This window comes from Phascolarctos cinereus, unplaced genomic scaffold, assembly GCF_003287225.1.
Source record: "Phascolarctos cinereus isolate Bilbo 61053 unplaced genomic scaffold, phaCin_HiC Scaffold_9;HRSCAF=440, whole genome shotgun sequence".
NCBI lineage: Eukaryota > Metazoa > Chordata > Mammalia > Diprotodontia > Phascolarctidae > Phascolarctos > Phascolarctos cinereus.
The window spans coordinates 2,046,715-2,067,381 of record NW_027556402.1 but is presented as its reverse complement, the minus strand read 5'-3'; the positions used below and the strand labels follow the sequence as shown (position 1 = coordinate 2,067,381).

The 20,667-nt window shown below is 48.5% G+C and overlaps 1 protein-coding gene across 3 annotated transcripts in view; it reads right to left on the bottom strand.

The window, feature by feature from the left end:
• ZDHHC2 (zDHHC palmitoyltransferase 2) overlaps positions 1 to 9,481 on the bottom strand; it is a 48,008-nt gene extending 38,527 nt beyond the window's left edge. For all 3 annotated transcript variants that reach the window (XR_002322435.2, XM_020976734.2, XM_020976735.2), the window contains exon 1: positions 9,204 to 9,481. Coding sequence is in view for 2 of the 3 variants with exons in the window: in XM_020976734.2 (XP_020832393.1) it covers positions 9,204 to 9,393 (190 nt within the window). In the remaining variant the exon portion in view is untranslated. The remainder of the gene's footprint in view (positions 1 to 9,203) is intronic.
• Positions 9,482 to 20,667: the final 11,186 nt, after the last annotated feature.

Below are 20,667 nucleotides of genomic sequence, written 5' to 3'. Positions count from 1 at the left end.
TCCCATGTAGAGCACCAAAAGTTAATGTTTATGAGCGGATGGTGGCCCCTTTCCAACACTCAGCCACCAACATTGCAGGAGGGGATTATAAGATCATAGATTTAGAGTTGGAAGGGACCTTAGAGGCCATTGTGTCCAACCTCTTTATTTCACAAATGGGAAAACTGAGGCACAGAGCATTAATGTGACTTTCCCAGGGTCACATAGGTCATGGAAGAACTGGCAGTGCCTTTCAGGACCCGAGGGCCCCCCACACACCACAAGGATGCCAAGACGGGGCTTCTGCACGCCAGAAGGACTCTGTCTTCTCATTGCTGGAAGCCGTCGAATTCAAGCCCGTCCTTGGGCTGTGCTTGCAGTGCCCAGCACGCTGCTGCATGCCGAGTGTCTATTGTGTTCTTGGTGCTCTTCCCTGAGCTTATATTCTGTCTCTAATGAAAATGTGATTCCTCTGAGGGCACCGGTCAGGCTGTCCAGTTGTTGATTAACTAAAGAAATGCGGTAATCACTGCTGAAAGACGCATAAATTATTACTGTGAAGGGCCTGGCACTCTACAATTAGCACCCACTCCACTTATCCCTGCTTTGAAGGAGCCCCAAACCCCCCCAAGGCCTTTCAGAATCTGAAGCCCCCATGCACAGCCTCCCCACTCTCGCTGCAGACGCTGGTCCCTAGGCTCCCTCAATAACTTTGGCTACGATTATTCCTAATGAGCTGAGTATCGCGGCTGCTAGAGCTGAGAAAGAAGGAAGCCATTTCTGGAGGAAGGCAAGGCAACAGCGACAGAGGCAGCAACAGACAGCTCATTCATTGCCTGCCCCCAGAGCCTGGCCAGCTTCCCAGCACACCACGGCTTGAGTCCTCCCACGGTGATGCGATTCAGATGGCACTCCCCTACATCACCGCCCCGGTCCCCTTCAGCTCTGTGATCTGCTCTGTGATGTCAGAGAAGGAAATAGCCGAAGGCTGTTATCACAAAGGACTAGAAGAAACCGATGACAGTGACCTCAAGGAATTGGGCAAAAGGTTAAAAAACAGCAGCTCCTCTGGGTAAGAAAAAAACCAAAAACAGCAGGAGGACCTGAGTTCAAATGTGAGCTCAGACACTTACTGTGTGACCCTGGGCAAGTCACTTCACTCTTTGCCTCAGTTTCCTCATCTGTCAAATGAGCTGGAGGAAGAAATGGCAAGTCCCTCTAGTATCTCTGTCAAGAAAACTCCAAACAGGGTCACGAAGAGTCAGATATGACTAAAATGGATGAACAACAACAAACATTTGGGTAAGAAAATGAAACGAGAAATATATTTTCCAAGTCCTCCTGTAAGAATGGTTTAAAGTGTGGGTCCTGGAAGGAATAAAGCTCAGAAAAGTTGACTTGCTTATAAGGAACCCTTGTTCTTGGGGGATAAATCAGCCACTTAGTGACTCTCTTGCACAAGTCATGACCTTGAAGAAGTTTTAGCAAAAGGCTAGTTATGTAGACTCTGTCGATGGAAGGCCTTGGGGGGTGCCGGACCTGGTGTCAGGAGGACCTGGGTTCAAATCCTGCTTCAGACACTTGCTAGCTACGTAAAGATGGATGAGTCCACTTGCTTCTCTCAGGGTCAGTGTTCTCATCTAGAAACTGTGGATGATGATTGCGCCTCTCCCCAGCGGTGGTTGTTGTGAGGATCCAATGAGATATAATGTTGGAAAGCGCTTTGCTATCATCATCACTGACAAGCATTTATTAAGTTCCTATTGTGTGCACCAGGACACGAGTGGTTGGTAAGGCTATAGGCTGGAGCCCTCTGAGCTCAGCTGGCTTCCGGTCAGCGCTTGGAACAAACACGGCTGGTTTAATATTCACCCACTCTTACTTAGCTGCCCATCTTCTAGTAGGAATGAATAGGGATGCCCATCACTTAGTAATTCATGATAATTGGCTCAGGAAGAGAGGAAGGAGGGACAGAGAATGAGCAAACCACACCCTGAGGCCCTGAATAATCAGTAATTCATCCTAGAGTGTCCTAGGGAAGAGCTGGCCAATGGGCGGGCTGTTTACTAGATCCCTCGGGATCCTCCCTTACCTTTGGCCCTTCCCCATCCCTCTTCCTAGTTCCTCCATGTCTCCCCAGGCACCACTGTCCTTCTAGTGACAGCCAGGTTCATCCTCTGTGAGTCAGCTCCCCTCCTGACTTCTCTCACTGCACATAGCCCACCCGTACCAGGTCTTGTCAGCCCCACCTTCCTTCAGGGTCTCGTATCCATCCTCTTCTCTTCGTGTCCCCACTCCAGCCCAGGTCCCCATGCCCAGGTCTCTGCCTGAGGTTCTCTCCTTGCCAGCCTATCCCCCACACAGCTGCCAAGGTGATCTTCCCAAAGTCCTGCTCTGATCATGTCATTCGATAAACTCCAGGGGCTCCCGTGGCCTTAAGGATAAAACACAGACTCTTCTCTCTAGCATCTAAAGCCCTTCCCAGGTGGCTCCCACCTCTCCTCCCAGATTGAGCCTGCCTCAGGGCTTTGGATGGACCGCCTGCTGCCCCTCTCCTGTTCACATGCCTTTGCTATAGGGTGTCCTGACTGCCTGAAACCCACTCCCTCTTCACCTCTCCCTCTTGGAAGCTCCAGATCCCTTCAGGGCCAAGTTGAAGAGTCACTTCCTTCCAAAGGCCTTTCCTGATCCCCACAGTGACCAGGCCCTCGGCAGAGACCTTGTGCTGTCATTGGGCAGACACAGACTATGTGCTTAATACAGGGTGCCCCAAAGGTTGAGGACAGTTTCGAGCTACCAGATGCGGCCTGCACTCAGTCTTTTGGGACACACCTCAGACAAATGGCTGCCAGTGGAATCCACACACCTCCCACCCAGCTTCAGCCTCTATTCTTTGATTTTTCCTATATACCCACATATTCCAGAGTCACGTCATCACAGTCAGACAATTAACCCCCCAAAAGGGTACAGTAACACAATGGTGCTTGCCCGGAGGAATGCCCGTGAAAGCAGACTATCCAAGCTGTTAAAGACAGAACCTCCCAGAAAGGAGACATGGCTCAGCAGTTTCCGAGGATACCAGTGAACCCCCACTGAGGAGCCCAGGCACAGAACCCCTGTGCAGCCACTCTGCAGGTGGCAGGTAATGGGTAGGGTCCTGCTGGGCACCTTCGGGGCCAGGCTCGCTCCCTTCGGGGCTGCGCGGCCAGCCTCCTTCCCATCTTCATCGAGTCCCTACGGAGTACTGTGCTGGCACCCGCACCACACGCGCCATCCCCCAGCTCTGAATTTCTTTCTGGCCATCGTCCAGGCTTGGAAGACTCTGCCTCCTCCCTCTGTCTCTTGGCTTCCCTGAGTCCTTCCAGAATCAGCTAAGGTTCCATCCCCCCCTCCCATTTATCCTGCCCTGCCTCACTTGCAAGTCATGACATCACCTTCCCGATGTCATGGTCCCTTTTGAGAATGAAGGATAAATAACAACCTCGTCCAGACCACGTATGTACATGTTGTTTTGCCTGCTGTCTCCTCCACTGATCTGTGAGCTCTTTGAGGGAAGGGGCTGTTCCTGTGCCCAGAGCTTATCACTATGCCTGGCATGTAGTAGGTGCTTAATCCATGCTTGTTGACCCATTGATTGGTGGGAACAGACATCTGAGGCCAACCAGTACAACCTCTTCATTTTGTAAAGGCGAAAACTGAGGCCCAGAGAGGTTAAGGGCCAAAGTCCCCCAAAGACCCTCAAGTCTCCCCAGTCAGCACTCCTTCCACGCTTCCGTGCCCAACTCTCCCCTGAGATCAACCTATGCAGTCAGTTGATTGATAAGCTTTGATCAAGCACCTTCTAGATACCAAAGAGGCACAAAAAACCCACAGTCCTTGCCCACACGGAGCTCACAGTCTAATGAGGGAGACGTTATACACACAGACACAGCAAGTGCATTGAAGATCCCTGCAGAGCAGAGGCAAGGGAAGAGCTGGCTCCAGCAGGGTGTCCCAGCAGCCCTGAAGACTCACCATTCTCCTTCCCACCCCCAACGACCGTCATCATGGTCATCAGCATTTACCTGGGCTTTCAGGTTTACAAAGCATTGGACAGTAAAAAACCAAAGGCATCCTATTCCCACCCCCTGCCCCCACCAGTTCTCCTCCCAGCTTCCCTATTTCCACTCTCATATGTCCTTCCCACAGCTGCTAAAATGATCTTCCTGCTGTCCAAAGCTGGGCAAGGAGCCGGCTGCCTGATCATCATGTCTCTTCCCAGCTTGTACTTGATTTTAGAGATAGCAGGGAGCCATGGAGTTTGTAGAGCAGGGGAAGTAACATCAACCAACTTGTGCTTTAGGAATAACCCTTTGGTAGCTGTGATGACCCTTAAGGATAGGAAACCCATTTCTTGCAGCCGTTTATTCTACTTCGGCTAGCTCTAACTACTAGGAAGTTTCTTTGATATCCCCCACACACCTTCCCTTCTGCCATCCCTACCCACTGTTCCTCGTTCTCTCCTCTGGGCCCAGCAGAGTCTTTCCTCTTTCACTCCAGGACCCCTCCCATCTTGGAACGAGCAGCCATTTCCTCCTTCTACTGTTTAAAGCACTGTCAAGACCAGGCCCTCTTAACCCTTTTTGGGTAACAAGCTTGTTTGGCAGCAGTCCGGTGAATCCTATGGACCCCTTCTCAGATGCACATTTTGTTGCCTACATTCATAACTGAAGGAAATGCTCAATTTCAGTTAGAGGTTAGTAGGGGAAAAAAAGCTTTTGTTCATCCAAGTTCATAGACCCCCTGAAACCTATCGCCCCAACACTTATTAGACCGTTAGCCCCCTGAAAGCAGGAACTGCATATCCCCAATGTTCAGCACAAGGACTTGGTACATCGCTAAGGCATGATCCTCTGTGTCCCATGTTCACAGAAGTCCCTGAAACTAAACTGTCTGAGCCACTGTCATCCAATGAAAGGCTTACAATATAGCATTCATATTTAAAAAAGTGGGGCAACTCACACTCTTTCCCCATCCCTGTAATTGAACACAAATGGAGGTAAACCAAAATGCCTGTTACAAGTAAACTGCCCCAAAGTCATTTGGAACCATGTCCAGACCAGAAAGTTAACAAGCTGTGCACGCGCTCTGACTCAGTTACGGTGCTACAAGACCAACACAGTAATGAGATGAAAGATAGAGGAAGAAGACCTGCACGTTAAAAAAATGTTTAGAGCAGCTCACGCTATCATAGCCAAAAACTGGAAACTAAGATGTTGCCCTCGTCCTAGAGAATGCTAAACAAATGGTGGTTTATGAAGGAAATGGAAAAGTCTTGTGCCATAAGAAGTGGGGAGATGAATAATTTTCAAGAAAACTGGGAAGACCTCTCTGAATTGATGCAGTGAGGTGAGCAGAATGAGAACGATGTATCCAATGACAGCAACATCGTAGAGAAAAGCAACTTTGAAAGACTTGAGAGCTCTGAGAAAGGAAGGCCATGATAAACCACAAGGCCAAAGAACGAGAGGGAACACAACGTCTCTCGCTGCCTTTCTCCTCAAAATGCCCAAGGCAGCATACATTTCAGACCAGCTAAGGAGATTTGTTTTGCCACACCATGTAGATATGTATTGAGGGATTAAAAAATTAATTTAATTTTAGGGAGAGGGGTTGTATGTGAAAGGGACAGATGAATAAACTATACTTGTTACTTAAATTTTTACAAAAGGAATTTAATTTTTTAAAAAAGGAATAACCCTGAAAGCCTTGGTAAGGCCAGGACCTTAGGCCAACTCTAGTCATAGAGGTAAGACAAAGAGTTGATAGGATATCTGTATCTGTTAAGGTGTTGGTTTGAAAAAAAGGAAACTAGTCTAATCCCTAGACTAGAGCCATGTCCAAAGGCAAGGCACAACTCTGTCTTTAATGCCTTACAGCATCAAACCCCTGTCTCCATCCCTCCCCAGGTTCTCATCATTTATTTCAATGCCATACTGAATTCCACAGCCTACAGATTTCAGGATGGGGAGTGAACTCAAAACCATCACACAACAATTGAACAATCTGTTGTGGTAGAGATGGCTTGGGGGTAGAGAGGGCTCACAGAGTCAGGAGAAGAGAGATTAGAAGTCAGGTCAGTTCCACGCACACGGAGTGTATTTTTTCCAAGGGGTCCCAGAGGGGAGAACTACAGCCAGTGGGAAGAAAAAAGAGAGAAGCAGCTCTTAGCTTGAGGACTGCCTGCCTAGGGATGAGGGCCATCTGAGAAGGAAACGGGCAAGGGAACCTGCTGCCCTTCTTGGAGAAGGCCAGTGATGAGGAACCACATCTGGAGAGCCACAAGGAAAGAGGTAAGGGGAGAGACCACCACTCCAAACTAGCATTTCCTAGTCAAATCTTTCCCACTTCAAATTTCAGAACCTCTCAATCAGGGCAAGGAAGGGTCAGAGGAGTCCAGGGGGAGAAGACCAGGGGACTTCAGGGGTTGGGGCCATTTTAGCTCAAAGGCAGTTCAGTGCATCTCAGGGTGAAGAAAACCATCCAGTCCTGGAGACGTTTGGGGTCTGGATGGGAAAGGGGATTGATTGTGGAGGGTGGGTCTGGGGAGAGTCTAACGGCCCTTCCAAGCTGAAGATTCTAGGATTGTCCATCTGGAACCCACAAGGAGACAGTGCACACTAATGTATGTTTTCTAGGGTTTTCAGATAATTGTGTACTCATTTACACACACAAGACCACAGGATGTTAGGGCTGGAGAAGACCTTAGAGATCACCTGTATCAGGAGGTTTTCACTGTTGTTGTGTCCTGAGCCTCTTGGACAGGCTGGTAAACCCATCTCAGAATCTGCTTTTTAAATGCATGAAACAAATGCAGAACATTACCAAGGAAACCAATCATAATGAAATAAGGATGTCATTTTTTCTTCATCCAAGTTCACAGGCCCCCTGAAATCTAGACACTGACCCCCAAGGAACATGGATCTCAGATTATAAACCCCTGATTTAGACCAGGGTCCTCATTCTTCTGGTGAGGAAACTGAGGCCCACAGTGGCAAAGTGATTAGTCCAAGGTCACAGAGCCAGAGGGTGGGATAGCCAGGTCTGAATCCGACTCCTGGTCTAATTATCTTCTCCACTTCACTGATGGCTCTCAATGGAGAACCTGGGAAATGTCCCAGCACCAGCCTCCTAAGTGGCCTCCCAGCCTCCAGCTTCTCCTCCCTCCTTCCATGCCCTCTGTCTTCACTTGGCTGCCTGCGTGATTTTCTGAAGCCCAGGTCTGACCTGGCCACATCCCCTTACTCCACCCCAACTTCCTTTTTCCGTGAAGGGGAGACGCCTTTAGAAATCTCGTGCTCTCGGTTCTGCCGCGTCCGATGTAGCTCTCCTCCACGTGGCCACCTAGTACACCGAAAAAAAAAAAAAAGACTTCTCCCGGGGGCTTTCTATTGGTACTCCCAAAGTACCCAGATCTACGAAAAGCCGACTGAGGCCCAAGCCCAATTCGGCATCCAGTCGTTCCTTTCCCTCGTCCTCCCCTAAGGCCCAGCCGGACAGAGGACCGGCGACGCTGGCGCTAGAAGAAAAGTCCCTTCTCAACTGCCCGAATTGCCAGGGCTGGCTTTCCAGATGCCCGGGAGACGCCTGCCGACCCACGCGAAGCTGCTTAGCCTAATACCATAATACAGGAGAAAAGCCAACAGAAGGTTTTCTAATCACAGCCTCCCTCCTGGCTATGGAAAAACCTGGGCTATGCAGAGGCCAGCGGGCCCGCCCTGGCCGACCCTGAGGGCTGCCCTGGCCGTTAACAGGCACTAAGTGTTCAGGAAGCTTTAGAACCCAAAGCAGATACTCTAGCGGAAAGCTCTCTTTGCTTAAGGCGGTGGCGGGAGCTGGAGGGACAGCCGGACATTCAGATTTGTCCGGCCCCAACCTCCCAGACAGACCACGGCCAGCCTCAGCACACAGCTTGAGGCTACCCTACAGGTAGCCTCGAAGGCGCGCGTCCCATCCCTTCCCCAGTCTGCAGTGTTTGGGCAGCTATCCTTAGTGCTGAGAGAATTCCAAAGGCGATGTGGTTCCGGGCCCGCTTGTCCCGCCGACCCTCCCTCGTTGGGGTGACTGTTAAGCTGTGAGCCCCACCTGTCCAGGCCGTTCTGACCTAGGATCCTCAGAACCCCTGCCTTGCCCTCAGAACAGACGTTCTTATCCTCCCGAAGGCCCCCTCACTCTTACTCCCCCTCCCCAACTTGCATAAAACCAGTTTTGCACGTTGGCTCACAGCCTTGCCCCTATAATCAATGCTGCGTTCGCAGCTAGGTGTCCCAAGGGCTAGCCCGAGTAGGTCTGTGCGCCCGCCTGCGCCCCTCCGTCCTGTCATTGAGTGAACAACTCCGCTGCCACAGAACATACCCCGCCCCAGCGACCCATTTCCTCACCAGTACGTCCCCCACCCCTACTTTCTGGCTGATGTTTCTGTGTCTCACGTCCACCCTGGGCCCCCACACTCCTGCTTCTAAGCTTGACTTATCTCTGCACCCCAATCAGTCCCAGTCAGAGGAGAGGAGGGTGCGGCCGGGGGAGGAGCGGCGGGCTAGGGACAAGGGAGGGGGAAGACGCCTGGGGGCCTCCTAGGCTGTGACGCAGGAAGGTCCTAGCCCGGCCAGATCCTCATTGACCCATAAAAGGGGAGGGGTCAGGGAGGGCGGGGACAGAAAGGGCGGGGGGAGGGTAAGGGCGGATGGGGGTACTAGCATGGGATAGGCGCGCTAACTGAGCGGTCAGAGGTTAGTTGAGGGAAGGGTCTGGGGGAGATTGGGAGCGGGGATGGGGGGGTTGAGGCCACACCCCCTGGGACACGCGGGCGCGCGGCGATTTGGTGCCGGCTGGGGGGGGGGTCTAAGCGCTCCTGGACGCACGCGGGGCAAAGGCGCTGGAGTTGAGGGGGGGAGTGAGGAAAGGGATGGGGTCCCTTGGACCCCCGCGCGGACTGGCCTACAATCACGTAAAGTGAAGAAGGGCCGGGGGAGGGGAGTGAGGCTCAGGCAAAGGGTGGAGGCCCCCGGAGCCGCCCGCGGACAGACCCATGCGGGGCATCGAGGGGCTTGGTCTAGAGCGAGGGGGTTGGATGAAGCCCGGGCCAGGGGTGGAGCCCGCATGGGTCTGAACCATGAAGGGCTGGGACTGGGGCAGGGGCGACGGCCCGGGCCAGGGGTGGGGGGGCCCCCCAGGCGCGGACTGACCCACGCAGAGCTGTCCGGCGTAGGCGTAGTAGGACCAGCCGAGCAGGAGGCCGATGAAGAGCACCGGGATCCAGTAGAGTATCCGCCGCCAGCGCCGGGCTCGGGCCCTGGGCCGCCCTCGGGCACGACCGGAACCCCGTTCGAACCCCGACCCTCTTTCGGGGCCCTGGCCCTGGCCCGCGGACGCCATCGCTGCACCCCCCGGCCCGGCCCGGCAGCAGCCGCCTCTTCCCTCCTTCCCAGCGCGCACGCCCACGGCCACAGCCACGGCCACAGCCGCCCCGCCTCCGCCCGGGAGGGAGGGGGAACGGGGGAGAGGGAGGAGGGGGCGGGGCCTGGGGAACCCGAGCTGCTCGGGTGTGGGGGGAACCCCTTGAGCTGCCTCCCCGCCCCCGGGACGGCTCCCGGGGGCCACCTGGGAGCGCCTGTTACAGATGAGGCCACTGAGGCCAGACCTCTGGCTTAGACAGAGGAAGTCCCCGCCCCTCGGAGCCCGCCCCTGCCTGTCTTTTCAGGCTGATGAACTCCACCCTCTCCCCCTTGCTCCCTCTTTCTGCGTCCCAGCCAAGCTGGTCTGCGGCGAGCCGGCTTCGCTATAGGCCAATCCACCTACTGCCGTCAGCCCTTTTGCAACACACCGGCCCAGGGATGCGTGCGGTCTTCCTCCCTCGCCGGGGAGCCCTGAGCTCCGGCCCTCTTGGTGCCTCCCTGGTCCCCCTCCATGCCCCTCCCCCATCACACGCCTATCCCACTTACTTTGTACGTACTTGGGGGAGGGGGGGAGTAGGGACTGCTGGGGGCTGCCCCTCCCTCTGCTCTGGGCCTCCCGAGTGACGGGGGGCAAGTCGCAAATCCTGGGGACTGAAAAAGGAGAATTGGATTGTTGCATTCGTGTAAGGAACCTGGGTGAAGAGACTGGGTGGCCCCGGAGGGCACTGCCCGAATAGCCCGTTTCTCTGCGGTAGCTCACGTGGCTACCGCCCCAGTTCAGGCTTCCATCACCTCCTCTGCACTATCGCCAGAGCCTCCTAACTGGTGAGGCTGCCGCAGGCCTCTCCGCACTTCGCGGCCTCCTCTGCCAGCGGCGCCCAGATGGATCGTCTCGAACTCAGGACTGCCCTCATCGCCCTACTCTGTGAACTCCAGTGGCCCCTTATTACCCTAGTGGCCGAATGTCAACGCCCCTGCTTGGCTGTCAAAGCCTTTTATGACCTGCCCTTGTGTACTCGTTCAGTCTCCTCACGCTTTCCTCCACTGACCATGGAGGTCAATTGACTGGTTTAAATCTGAATCTTGATTTTCATTCGTATGTATTTTTTTTCTTCCCTTTAATCTTCCAGCTGAGGCAGCCACATGGCTCAGTGGACAGAGCACTGGGCCTGAGTTCAAATCTAGCCTCGGACACTTGCTAGCTGTGAGACCCTGGGCAAGTCACTTAACCTGTTTGTTTTAAGTCACAGGAGAAGGAATGGCAAACCATGGTAGTATCTGTCAAGAAAACCTTTTGGAGGGCAGCTAGGCGGCACAGTGGATAGAGCACCTGGCCCTGAAGTCAGGAGGACCTGAGTTCAAATGTGGCCTCAGACCAAACACTTGACATTTAGTAGCTGTGAGACTCTGGGCAAGTCACTTAACCCCAATTGCCTAAAAAACCAACCAAACAAAAAAACCCCATGGACAGTATTGACAGTCCATGGGTTCAGGAAGAGTAGGACAGGACTGAACAATAACAGTCTTTCTACATGTGTACCTCCACCTCCCCAAGCGAAAGCCACCGTAACAAAGGTTAAGAAAGAAAGTGACCAAAAGAACAAAACCCAGTTCAGCAGAACCCACCCGTCACCCACTAAGGCGGGCAGTGCGGGCAGCGTCCGCACTCACAGGCACTTGGGCAAAGAGGAGAAGCTGCCTCTTCCTCAGGGTCAAGCTTGGTCCTGATCATAGTGTCAGTCTGTCCTTATTTAGAAGTGTTCCTTGGCTTTCCACTGGCGCAGAAGTGGGTGCACTGTTCTGCTTACAGCTGGTGCATCTGTTCAGAAGAGGCCGCGGAGCTTCTCATCTTCATCTTTTCTTGGCTATTCCCCAATTGATGCTCATCTACGTGGGCTTCATTTTCTGAATCAAGATCGATCCTCAAGTGCTTATTATTATTCTTTTGGTCCAGGCTCGTGATTTCTTCAATGGGAGGGAAGTCTTAGTGTAGAAAGGCCCCCCTCCCCCAATGCAGATAAACCACGCCCCTGGCACTCACAGTCTTAGAGACTTGCCCAAGAGCACTCAGATGAAACCATCTACCCGGGGTCACAGTAGGTGCCAGGGGCCACACTTGAACTCAGGTCTTGATTCAGAGGCTGGCTTGCTATCTGTTAGACTATGTGGCTTCTCAAAATGCCACAGAGCCCCAAATTGCTTACTGCCCAGGTGGTGGAATCCAAGTACCCCAAACAAATGTGTCCGATGGTGGAGGCTCAAAGCTGATGTCTCCAGCTTCCTTTCCCAAGGTCACACCAGGACACACATGGGACACAGCATCTATGAACTGCCTTTTCGGAAACAATTTTCCTCTTCAGGGAGAAGCTTTCCCAGACCTCTTTCTATAGACCTTCCAATCTGTCCCAGATTCTCCCCCCTGTACTTTGGCTCCTATGCTCTAGATAAACTCTCTGTGAGCTGTCTGGTCCCTTACCACCCTTGAGGGCAGGGAATGCTTTATTTTGTCTTGGTATCTTGGGTCCCTAGGACAGTGCCTGGTTCACAGCAGTGTCTTAACAGAGGCTTGTTGAAATGTACAAAGGGCATCCCTTGGGAATAAGCTTTCACCCTAACCCATCTCACCCCCACTCCCATAACAGGCCTTATAGGAGATGAAGCATATGGCTCCTTGAATTAGTCTGTCTGTCTGTTCTCCAAGCTCAATAATCTCTAAAAGCTTTCTTAGACATATATCTCTTTCTCCAGCTGCATCTTAGCCACTCATCAATACCTGCCTAGGTCTCTTTCCTCTGATATGTAACATGCAAAGGGGGTCCTTCTATTGGCTATGTGTAAGCAGCCATCCCCTAGTTATTTTTCCTGCTGCTGAACTATCCGAAGTTGAGGCTGCTGGGCTGGGCTCTAGACTGTGGAAAGTCTGGTATCTTTTTGCATGTGCTCAGCAGCTCACTCACATTTTTTATTTTTACCTTACATAGTTTAGGGCTCTCTCCCACTGTCTAGCATGTCTCCTAGGATTCATGATGTAGAAATCTTTAATAGGGGTGTGGGGGTGTGATACATGGGATAATGGATGTGAGCAATGCTTCTCAGGGTCTCTTGGGGATGAATGAACCAAATGCCCCACCCCTTAGTCTGATACTGGCTTGTTCCCTTATTAAATATTTATCTCTTTGGGTTCAAAAGGCAGTATATATATATATATATATATATATGTATATATATATATAAAATATGTATATGTATGTGTATGTGTATATAATATAATATATGTATATATGTGTATATGTATATATTATATATGTATATATGTGTGTATGTGTGTATACATATCATATAATATATAGATGTGTATGTAGATATAATATAATATATGTATATATGTATTGTATATATAATATATGTATATATGTGCATGTATATATTATAATATATGTATATATATGTATGTATATATTATAGAATATATGTATGTATGTGTGTGTGTATATATTATATATGTATATGTGTGTATGTATATATATTATAAAATATATATACATATGTATGTGTACATATATGTGTGTGTGTATATATACACATTCTGGAATTTCTCCAACTCTCTCTCTCTCTCTCTCTCTCTCTCTCTCTCTCTCTCTCTCTCTCTCTCTTTCATTTGCTCATGCCCTTCTGCCTCCCCACTTGGCTTGTCCCCAAACCTTGGAGGTGGGGTAAGTCTTCATCAGTCCCTGAAAGCCCTGACTGCCAGCTCCCAATGCAGCCCTTCTCAGAACACTCTCGTCACCATTGGAGCCTTGCCAGCCTTTCCCTCCTAGACTCTTCCTCCAATGGCAATTAACTGTCAGTTCTCTTCAGGAAGGATGTTCTGTCGATATTTTCCAGGCCACTACAGACTCAGTGCCAAGAGCCCTTGTTTTATTTTGTTTTCCCTAAAGGTACAGCATCAAAATTCCACATCTCAGCAATCCTGAGTCTTGGACGCCCATGGGATATGTGCTTAGGAGTTTTAATTGAGCTTCTGGGCTCCACTGTGCTGATTCCAAATTTAAACCAGAATTATAGACTCTTTGGGTTAGGCAGGTCCTTCTTTTTTAAAATTTTTTATTAATTTATTTTGAATAATCAATAATCACTTCCATAAGCTTTTAAGTTAAAAAAATTTCTCCTCCTCCCTCCCCACTGGCCTCCCCAAGATGGTGTAGGCTATACATATCCATTCCTATTAAACATATTTTCACACTAGTGATGTTATAGGTAAGAATTAGAACCAATAGGAGGAACCACCAGAAAGAGGAAACAAAACACAACAGAAGGGAAAAAAGAGCAAACAGTCTGCTTTGATGTGCATTCAAACTCCATCGTTCTTTCTCTGATTGTGGAGAGCATTTTTCATCATGAGACCTTTGGAGATGTCTTAGATCCTGGCATTGCTGAGAAGGGCTAAGTCTATCAAAGTTAGTCATTGCACAATGTGGCTGTTACTGTGTACAACGTTCTCTTGGTTCTGCTCACTTCACTCAGCATCAGTCCATAGAAGTCTTTCCAGGTTTTTATGCTCATCATTTTTATAGCACAATAGTATTTTATTACATTTGTATTCCACAACTTGTTCAGCCATTCCCAAATTAATGGGCATCCTCTCAATTTCCAATTCTTTGCCACCACAAAAAAGAGCTGCTATAAATATTTTTGTATATGTGGGTCCTTTTCCCATTTGTATGATCTCTTTGGGATACAGCCTTTAGAAGTGCTGGGTCAAAGGGTATGCACAATTTTATAGCCCTTTGGGCATAGTTCCAAATTGCTCTCCAAAATGGTTGGATCATTTTGCAACTCCACCAACAATGTATTAGTGTTCTAATTTTCCCCACATTTATCATTTTCCTGTTTTGTCATGTTGGCCAATCTGATAGGTGTGATATGGTACCTCAGAATTGTTTTGATTTGCATTTCTCTAATCAATAGTGATTTAGAGCATTTTTTATATGATTATAGATGGCTTTAATTTCATCATCAGAAAACTGCCTACTCATATCCTTTGACCATTTATCAACTGGAGAATAACTTGTATTCTTATAAATTTGACTTAATTCTCTATATAGTTTAGAAATGAGGCCCTTATCAGAGAGACCGGTTGTAAAAATTCTTTCTCAATTTTCTACTTTCCTTCTAATCTTGGTTGCATTGGCTTTTTTGTGTGTGTGCGCAAAATCTTTTCAATTTAATGTAATCAAAGTTATCCATTTTGCTTTTTGTAATGTTCTCTATCTCCTGTTTGGTCATGAATTCTTCTGTTCTCCATAGATCTGATAGGTAAACTATTCCTTGCTCTTCCAGTTTGCTTATAGTATTAGCCTTTATATCTAAATCATGAACCCATTTTGACTTTATTTTGGCATATGGTATGAGATGTCGGTCTATTAGGCAGGTCCGTCTTGACCGTATTGTTCAACTCAAGCCCAGGAGGTGTCACTTCTGCAACTTTCCTGATGACTGATCATGTAGACTCTGCTTGGAGAGCTCCAAGAGTGGGAACCCACCTCATCCAGAGGTGGCCCATTGCACTTGGAGACAGCTCTCCTTGTTAGGAAGTGTGTGTGTGCGTGTGTGTGTGTGTGTGTGTGTGTGTGTGTGTGTGTGTGCGCCATTAAACAGAAATCTGGATCTTTGCATCTTTGCTTTCTTTGCTCATTCCTCTGTCCTCTGGGTCCAAACAAAATGTCTAGTCCCTCTTCCATGTGATTTTGCCTTCCATATCCTTAAACACAGCTGCCTTGTCTCCCTACTGCCCTCAGTCTTCTCTTCGTCTTATGACATGGACTCAAAGTCATTCACCATCTGGATTGTTTCCAGCTTCCCGGGATCCTGCCCCAGGCAGCACACAACACTCTAGATAAGGGCTATCTTTTGAGAACAAAAGACCAGTGCCTTCTTATTCTGGGAAGCTGTGCCACCCTTTATGCTGCCCAAGATGGCCCTCCCTTTTGTGGCTGCCCCATCATGCTGGCCACTCGTGCTGAGCTTGCAGTCCACTGAAACCCCCAGATCTTTTCCAGACAATCTATTGTCTAATCTGTTGTCTCCTTCAGCCTCTAATTGTGAAGTAATTTTGGAAACTCAAGTGTAAGATATAACATTGATCCCTACTGAATTTCATCTTAGTAGATTCAGCCTATGGATATTCAGTGTTTTTGATTGTATGCTTTTATCAGTAAAGGAAGCAGACAAACAAAAAAACCCCTTTGAACATGGATCCCTGAAACATGGGTATTTAAAAAGAAATTATACATGTTATTTATCAATTGTGCATTTCTGCTGCTGTTTAGTCGTTTCCAACTCTTTATGACTTTTTGTGACTCTTTTGCACCTTTGCTGAGGCATACAAGCTTGCTGACTAGATTAGTTGTGGTTTGTGTGTGTGTGTGTGTGTCTGAGGCATTCAGGGTTAAGTGACTTGCCTAGGGTCACACAACTAGTAAGTGTTGAGTATCTGAGGCTGGATTTGAACTCAGGTTCTCCTGACTCCAAGGCCTGACCTCTATCCACTGTGCCACCTAGTTGCCCTAGATTAGTTTTGATTGCAAAACCTATGCCAACCTCCTAGTGCTTCCCATCAGTGTGGCCACTCCAGAAAAATGTGTAAGCCGCTCTGACTTCTGTGCGCTGGCTTTCATTTGCCAGCCTTGTTTCACTCGGGGCTGCTTTTGCATGCACATGGAGTTCTCTTGCAACAAGAGCTGTTCTCTTTTAGGTCTTCTGGATTTTATGTTGTCCATAAGTGTGCACACATTCCATGTATTGATAAGCGAGAGAACTCACCTTCACCAAAATCTGTGTGCTTTCTTTGGTGTGGGATCCCTGCCTGCCATGGGTAAACAAGCCAGGCTTGGGTGAAGCAGATGATTTGGGGGGCACCCTTTCTAGCCCCTTCTCCACAACAGGAGGTGAGCAGTGCAGTCCTTAAAAAGGCTGCTTAGACACCCTTCAGGCGGCCAAATCCCACTGCTGCTTCAGTCCCACGAGATGACCCTGTGACTTGCACTACCTGTATGCAGGGTTGTGACTACAGCATCCAGCATACCTGCACCTGCCACTTTGTCACTAGCCCAGCCCCCTAGGACTTCGAGCTAGGTAAAATATCAACATAGTAAAATAATAAAAATTGTTGGAAAGTAAAATAATGAAACAGCAAAATAGCAGAATGGTGTGAGTGATGTCTTTTGACTCACGCATGAACAGGATTTCATGGAGGCAGAATTGTACAAAGCTGTCAGCCTCAACCTCTCTTCCAGGGACCAGAATCCGGTAGCAAGACAAAAGTCAGGATCATCGGTTGGCTTTGGATGCGGTGGATGGCCTTGGTGTCTTTCATGTCCAGCCTAGCTTTAAGCGCTCCACTGATCCTGTTCCCGCTGCCTTCATAGCCCATTTGAACCAGTTGTTCACATCTGCCCATTCACATGCTTGGGGTTGACACTCCCCAACTCCCCAATGGGTTTGAGGCCTATTGGCTATCCTCATCCTGGTTTCGGCCATCTGCCAAGATGGTTTTACCAGGGCGTGGCCACAGCTTTTTGGAGCCACAGATGAGAGTTGGGTGGCAGGTGGACACCAAAGGTGGAGGGGATGTCCTGGGCTTGGTAGCCCTCACACCAGAGGTGCTAGTTCTCTCTGAACACCCCATACACCTCAGAGGGATGCACCAATCACAGTGGGAAAGCCTCAAGAAAAAGTGAGTTTTCTCTGACTTCAACTCAGCAGCAGGTTGGCAAGGTAAATTCATTGCTCTCTTTATGTGGTTTTGCTTAACAGATGGCAGCAGACCTTAATTTCTTATTCATGTTTGGGTAGGGTTTAGTTGTATTCTATATGAGTGTGATGAATTGCGAAAAGGCAAGTTTGACTGGACCAAATGGAGTGATGTGAACTGTGCCTGGAAAGGTAGTTTGGAGGCAGGTTGAGAAGGGATTTCAAGTTCAAACAGGGAAGGCACAAAGAGAGCCTTTGGAATTTAGCATTCAGGGCAGTGACCCAGTCAGCCCTATACCTGACAGCAATCACTCTGGGGGCCAGTGGTGGTTGGAGGGAGGAGGGAGAGAGACCTGAGGCAGAGCGCCAGCTAGGAAGCCATTTCAGTAGTCTAGCCTGGAGGTCATGAGGGCTGCCATTAGGGCAGCGGCTCTGAGGATGGGGAAAGGAGACCAGATGTGAGGGGACTGTGGAGAAGCAAATGCCAAGACTTGGCAACTGATTGGAATCGAGGGATGACTAAGAGTGAGGACTCTTGGGTGACATGTGGGCTGCCAACCTGGGTGAATGGGAATGTGGATGTACCCTTAATGGAGATAGGAAGACTCAGGAGAGGAGCTGGCTTGAGGTGAAAGATGATAAAGGGAGAGCTTTGATGCATATCATCCCCTCTCCATGTCTGTGCATCCTGTGTGACAATCTTCTGAACAAGAACATAAACAAATAGATCTCCCAGTATCTGTGGCTTATTAATTATTATTATTAATTATATAACATATAATTATTGTTAATTATATGGTCATCTAATATATAATTATTGTGAATAATAACAAGCATTTATATTATTTTAAAGTTTGTGAAGAACTTTACAAATATTCGTTTATTCTTCATATTGATTCTGTCAAGGTCAGGGTCAGGGTCATAGTCAATATCAGGCTGACCTTAGGCAAAATTAGGATATAAGCAAGGTTTGCTTGGTGACCACAGCAGGGTCCCCCCCCCGAGCCTCAGTTTCTTCCTCTGTAAAATGGAGAGCAGGACTGGACAGTCTCCAAAGTTCCTTTGCCTTCCAAGGTCCAGGAGGTGGCTTTCTCCAGAGAGTTGCCATGTGTTCCACTATCCCAACACAAGAGGGCGTCCCAGTACCTCCCGTGACTTTTACTTTTTATTAAACAGCTGTGCCTCAGTTCTGGAAAGCAGGTTTTAAGGGCTTTACAAAGAGGATTCACTTTTTACAGTTGGATTAATAATTCACACATATTCTGAGTGTATTTGTTTTTTTTTTTCCTGGGAATCCTTTGCTCTGGGCCCGAGGTGATGATTCACACAGAGAGAGTCACTGAATTCTGGAATGAGAAGGGAGCTCACTTGTCCAACCCACCTGGGAAAAGACTTCCCATGACGAGACACGAAAGCAGTTGGCGTGCAGCCCAGGTCAGGCTCAGGCATCCGGCCATTTTGGGACAGCGCTCATGACTACAAAGTTTTTCTGTACATCAAATTCAAATTTGTCTAAATGGATTATTATGGGGAAGCAAGCCGACAAAGCTCCTTATCCTACTCCCTCCTTTGGAAATATTAAAACAGGGTTTAATCATCTGAAGTCTTTGGAGGGAGACCCACAAGAAAACTTGTCAGTCTTTTCTTAAACTATTGATTCCTAAATAATGTCCTGTTTCCCTCTCTCTGATCAGTCCAGGAAGGATGCCTTCCTGAAGGAACTAGGCCAAAGGGCCTTTCATTGACCCACCCAAGAAGAGGCCTCTTTTCCCGTGCTCTAAAGGGATTACAGTAATGGTCACACCAGAGATCTCTAGAGTTCGCCTTTGACCAGCTGGAAAGGAGAAGCCTTGAAGGGAGTGGCCAAAGAGGGATTGAATGGGTTCTCAGAAAATGATTCTCCAAAGGAGTGACAAGGCTTAAGTGACTCTAAATTTCTTCCTACTGTTATGGCTTGTCAAGATCCTTTTGTACCCTCTGTCTTCCAGTATGTCGGCCGTCTCCCTCAGGTTCATGTTACGTGAGCATTTGAAGAGCATAGTTCGTATGCCTTTATCTTCGTGTGAAAAACCTCACATTTCTTCACTTCTTTATTTTATGATGCTCCACTAAGACCTTTTTACACACACTATTTCTTTTGAATAAAATATACTCATAGCCCAGCCTTGGGTTTCATCCAACTGAGTCTCAGTGATTCCTATAAGGTCATATTTTCTCCCTGTGTTAGAGCCTCTAGTGCCTTTTGTGTGTTGCCCAGACTTTAGGAATTTGTGTGTAGACATTTAAGATTTTGACTTTTACTATTAGATAGTTTCTTGGGTTTTGTCCTCTGTGAACTGGTAGGTATCTGACTTTATTCTTATTCCTTCATTGCAGCCAGTGTCCATGGTATGTGGGTCAGGAACTATACAAGCAGGCAGTCTTCCTTCCCCTATTCGTTTTAGTTTAAGGCTGATTTTACTAGATTTGAAAGAAATCTGGCAAAAACATTTTGACCAGCTTTTGTTATGTGTACTTAATCTCTGGTCAGGAATCTGTCATTGCTATATTTTAAGCCATGGAACAGAAATCCATATTCCATTCTCAGACCCCCTTCTAAGCCAGCTATTTACTTTCTAAACTAATTTTTCTTTTCAGCAGCCTTTGCCTTTTTTAATGGGTGGCAGTGAGGAAAATGCAGGCAGTTAGGTGATGCAGTGGAGAGAGTATTGGGCCTGGAGTCAGGAAGATTCATCTTTCTGAGTTCAAATCTGGCCTCAGACACTTACTAGATGTGTGACCCTGGGCAAGTCACTTAGCCCTGTTTGTTTCAGTTCCTCACCTATCAAATGAGAGGAATGGCAAACCACTCCAGTATCTTTGTCAAGAAAGCCCCAAATGGACTCACAAAGAGCCAGCCATGACTGAAAAATAAGTGAACAATAAGAAGTGAGGAAAATGCAATCTGTGGTCTTTGATTTTCTGCCCAAAACTTTGTAATTGTTAACAATAGGTTATAGGTGTCATCTGTACCCTCATGAATCACCAGAAGCATGAAGTTCTCATTGGTTTTGACAAATCTTGGGAAAATTTCTGTTCCATCTTGGATACGTGTCCTGGCTCTCCTGGGATGCCAACAGCTATCTCCCTGGTTCTTATCAGGTTGATAAGTAGCTGCCTTGGAGCCCCTGAGTGGAGAATCACCAGCTAGCTATCACTCCCCTTCTCTTTTTCCTCTGCTCTTTACACAATGATCTCTCCTGACAGCTTCTGTGACTGCTCAACCACTCTTGAGAGGCTGATCAGCTTCCTCCTTCACAGAGCAAACAGTTCCGTTCTCTTCAGGAACAGCCTCAAATCTATTCTTAGGCTCAAGTTGTACATCTGTCCTTCTTCCTTTTCTTCATGCTTCCACTGCTCATCAGCCCCATAAGGGTCGTCTTCATTCTCCTCCCCACCCCCCCAGATCCCTCTTTTCCCATTGAAGCCTCATGTCTGCTTCCTTTCGCACCATTCATCCTCC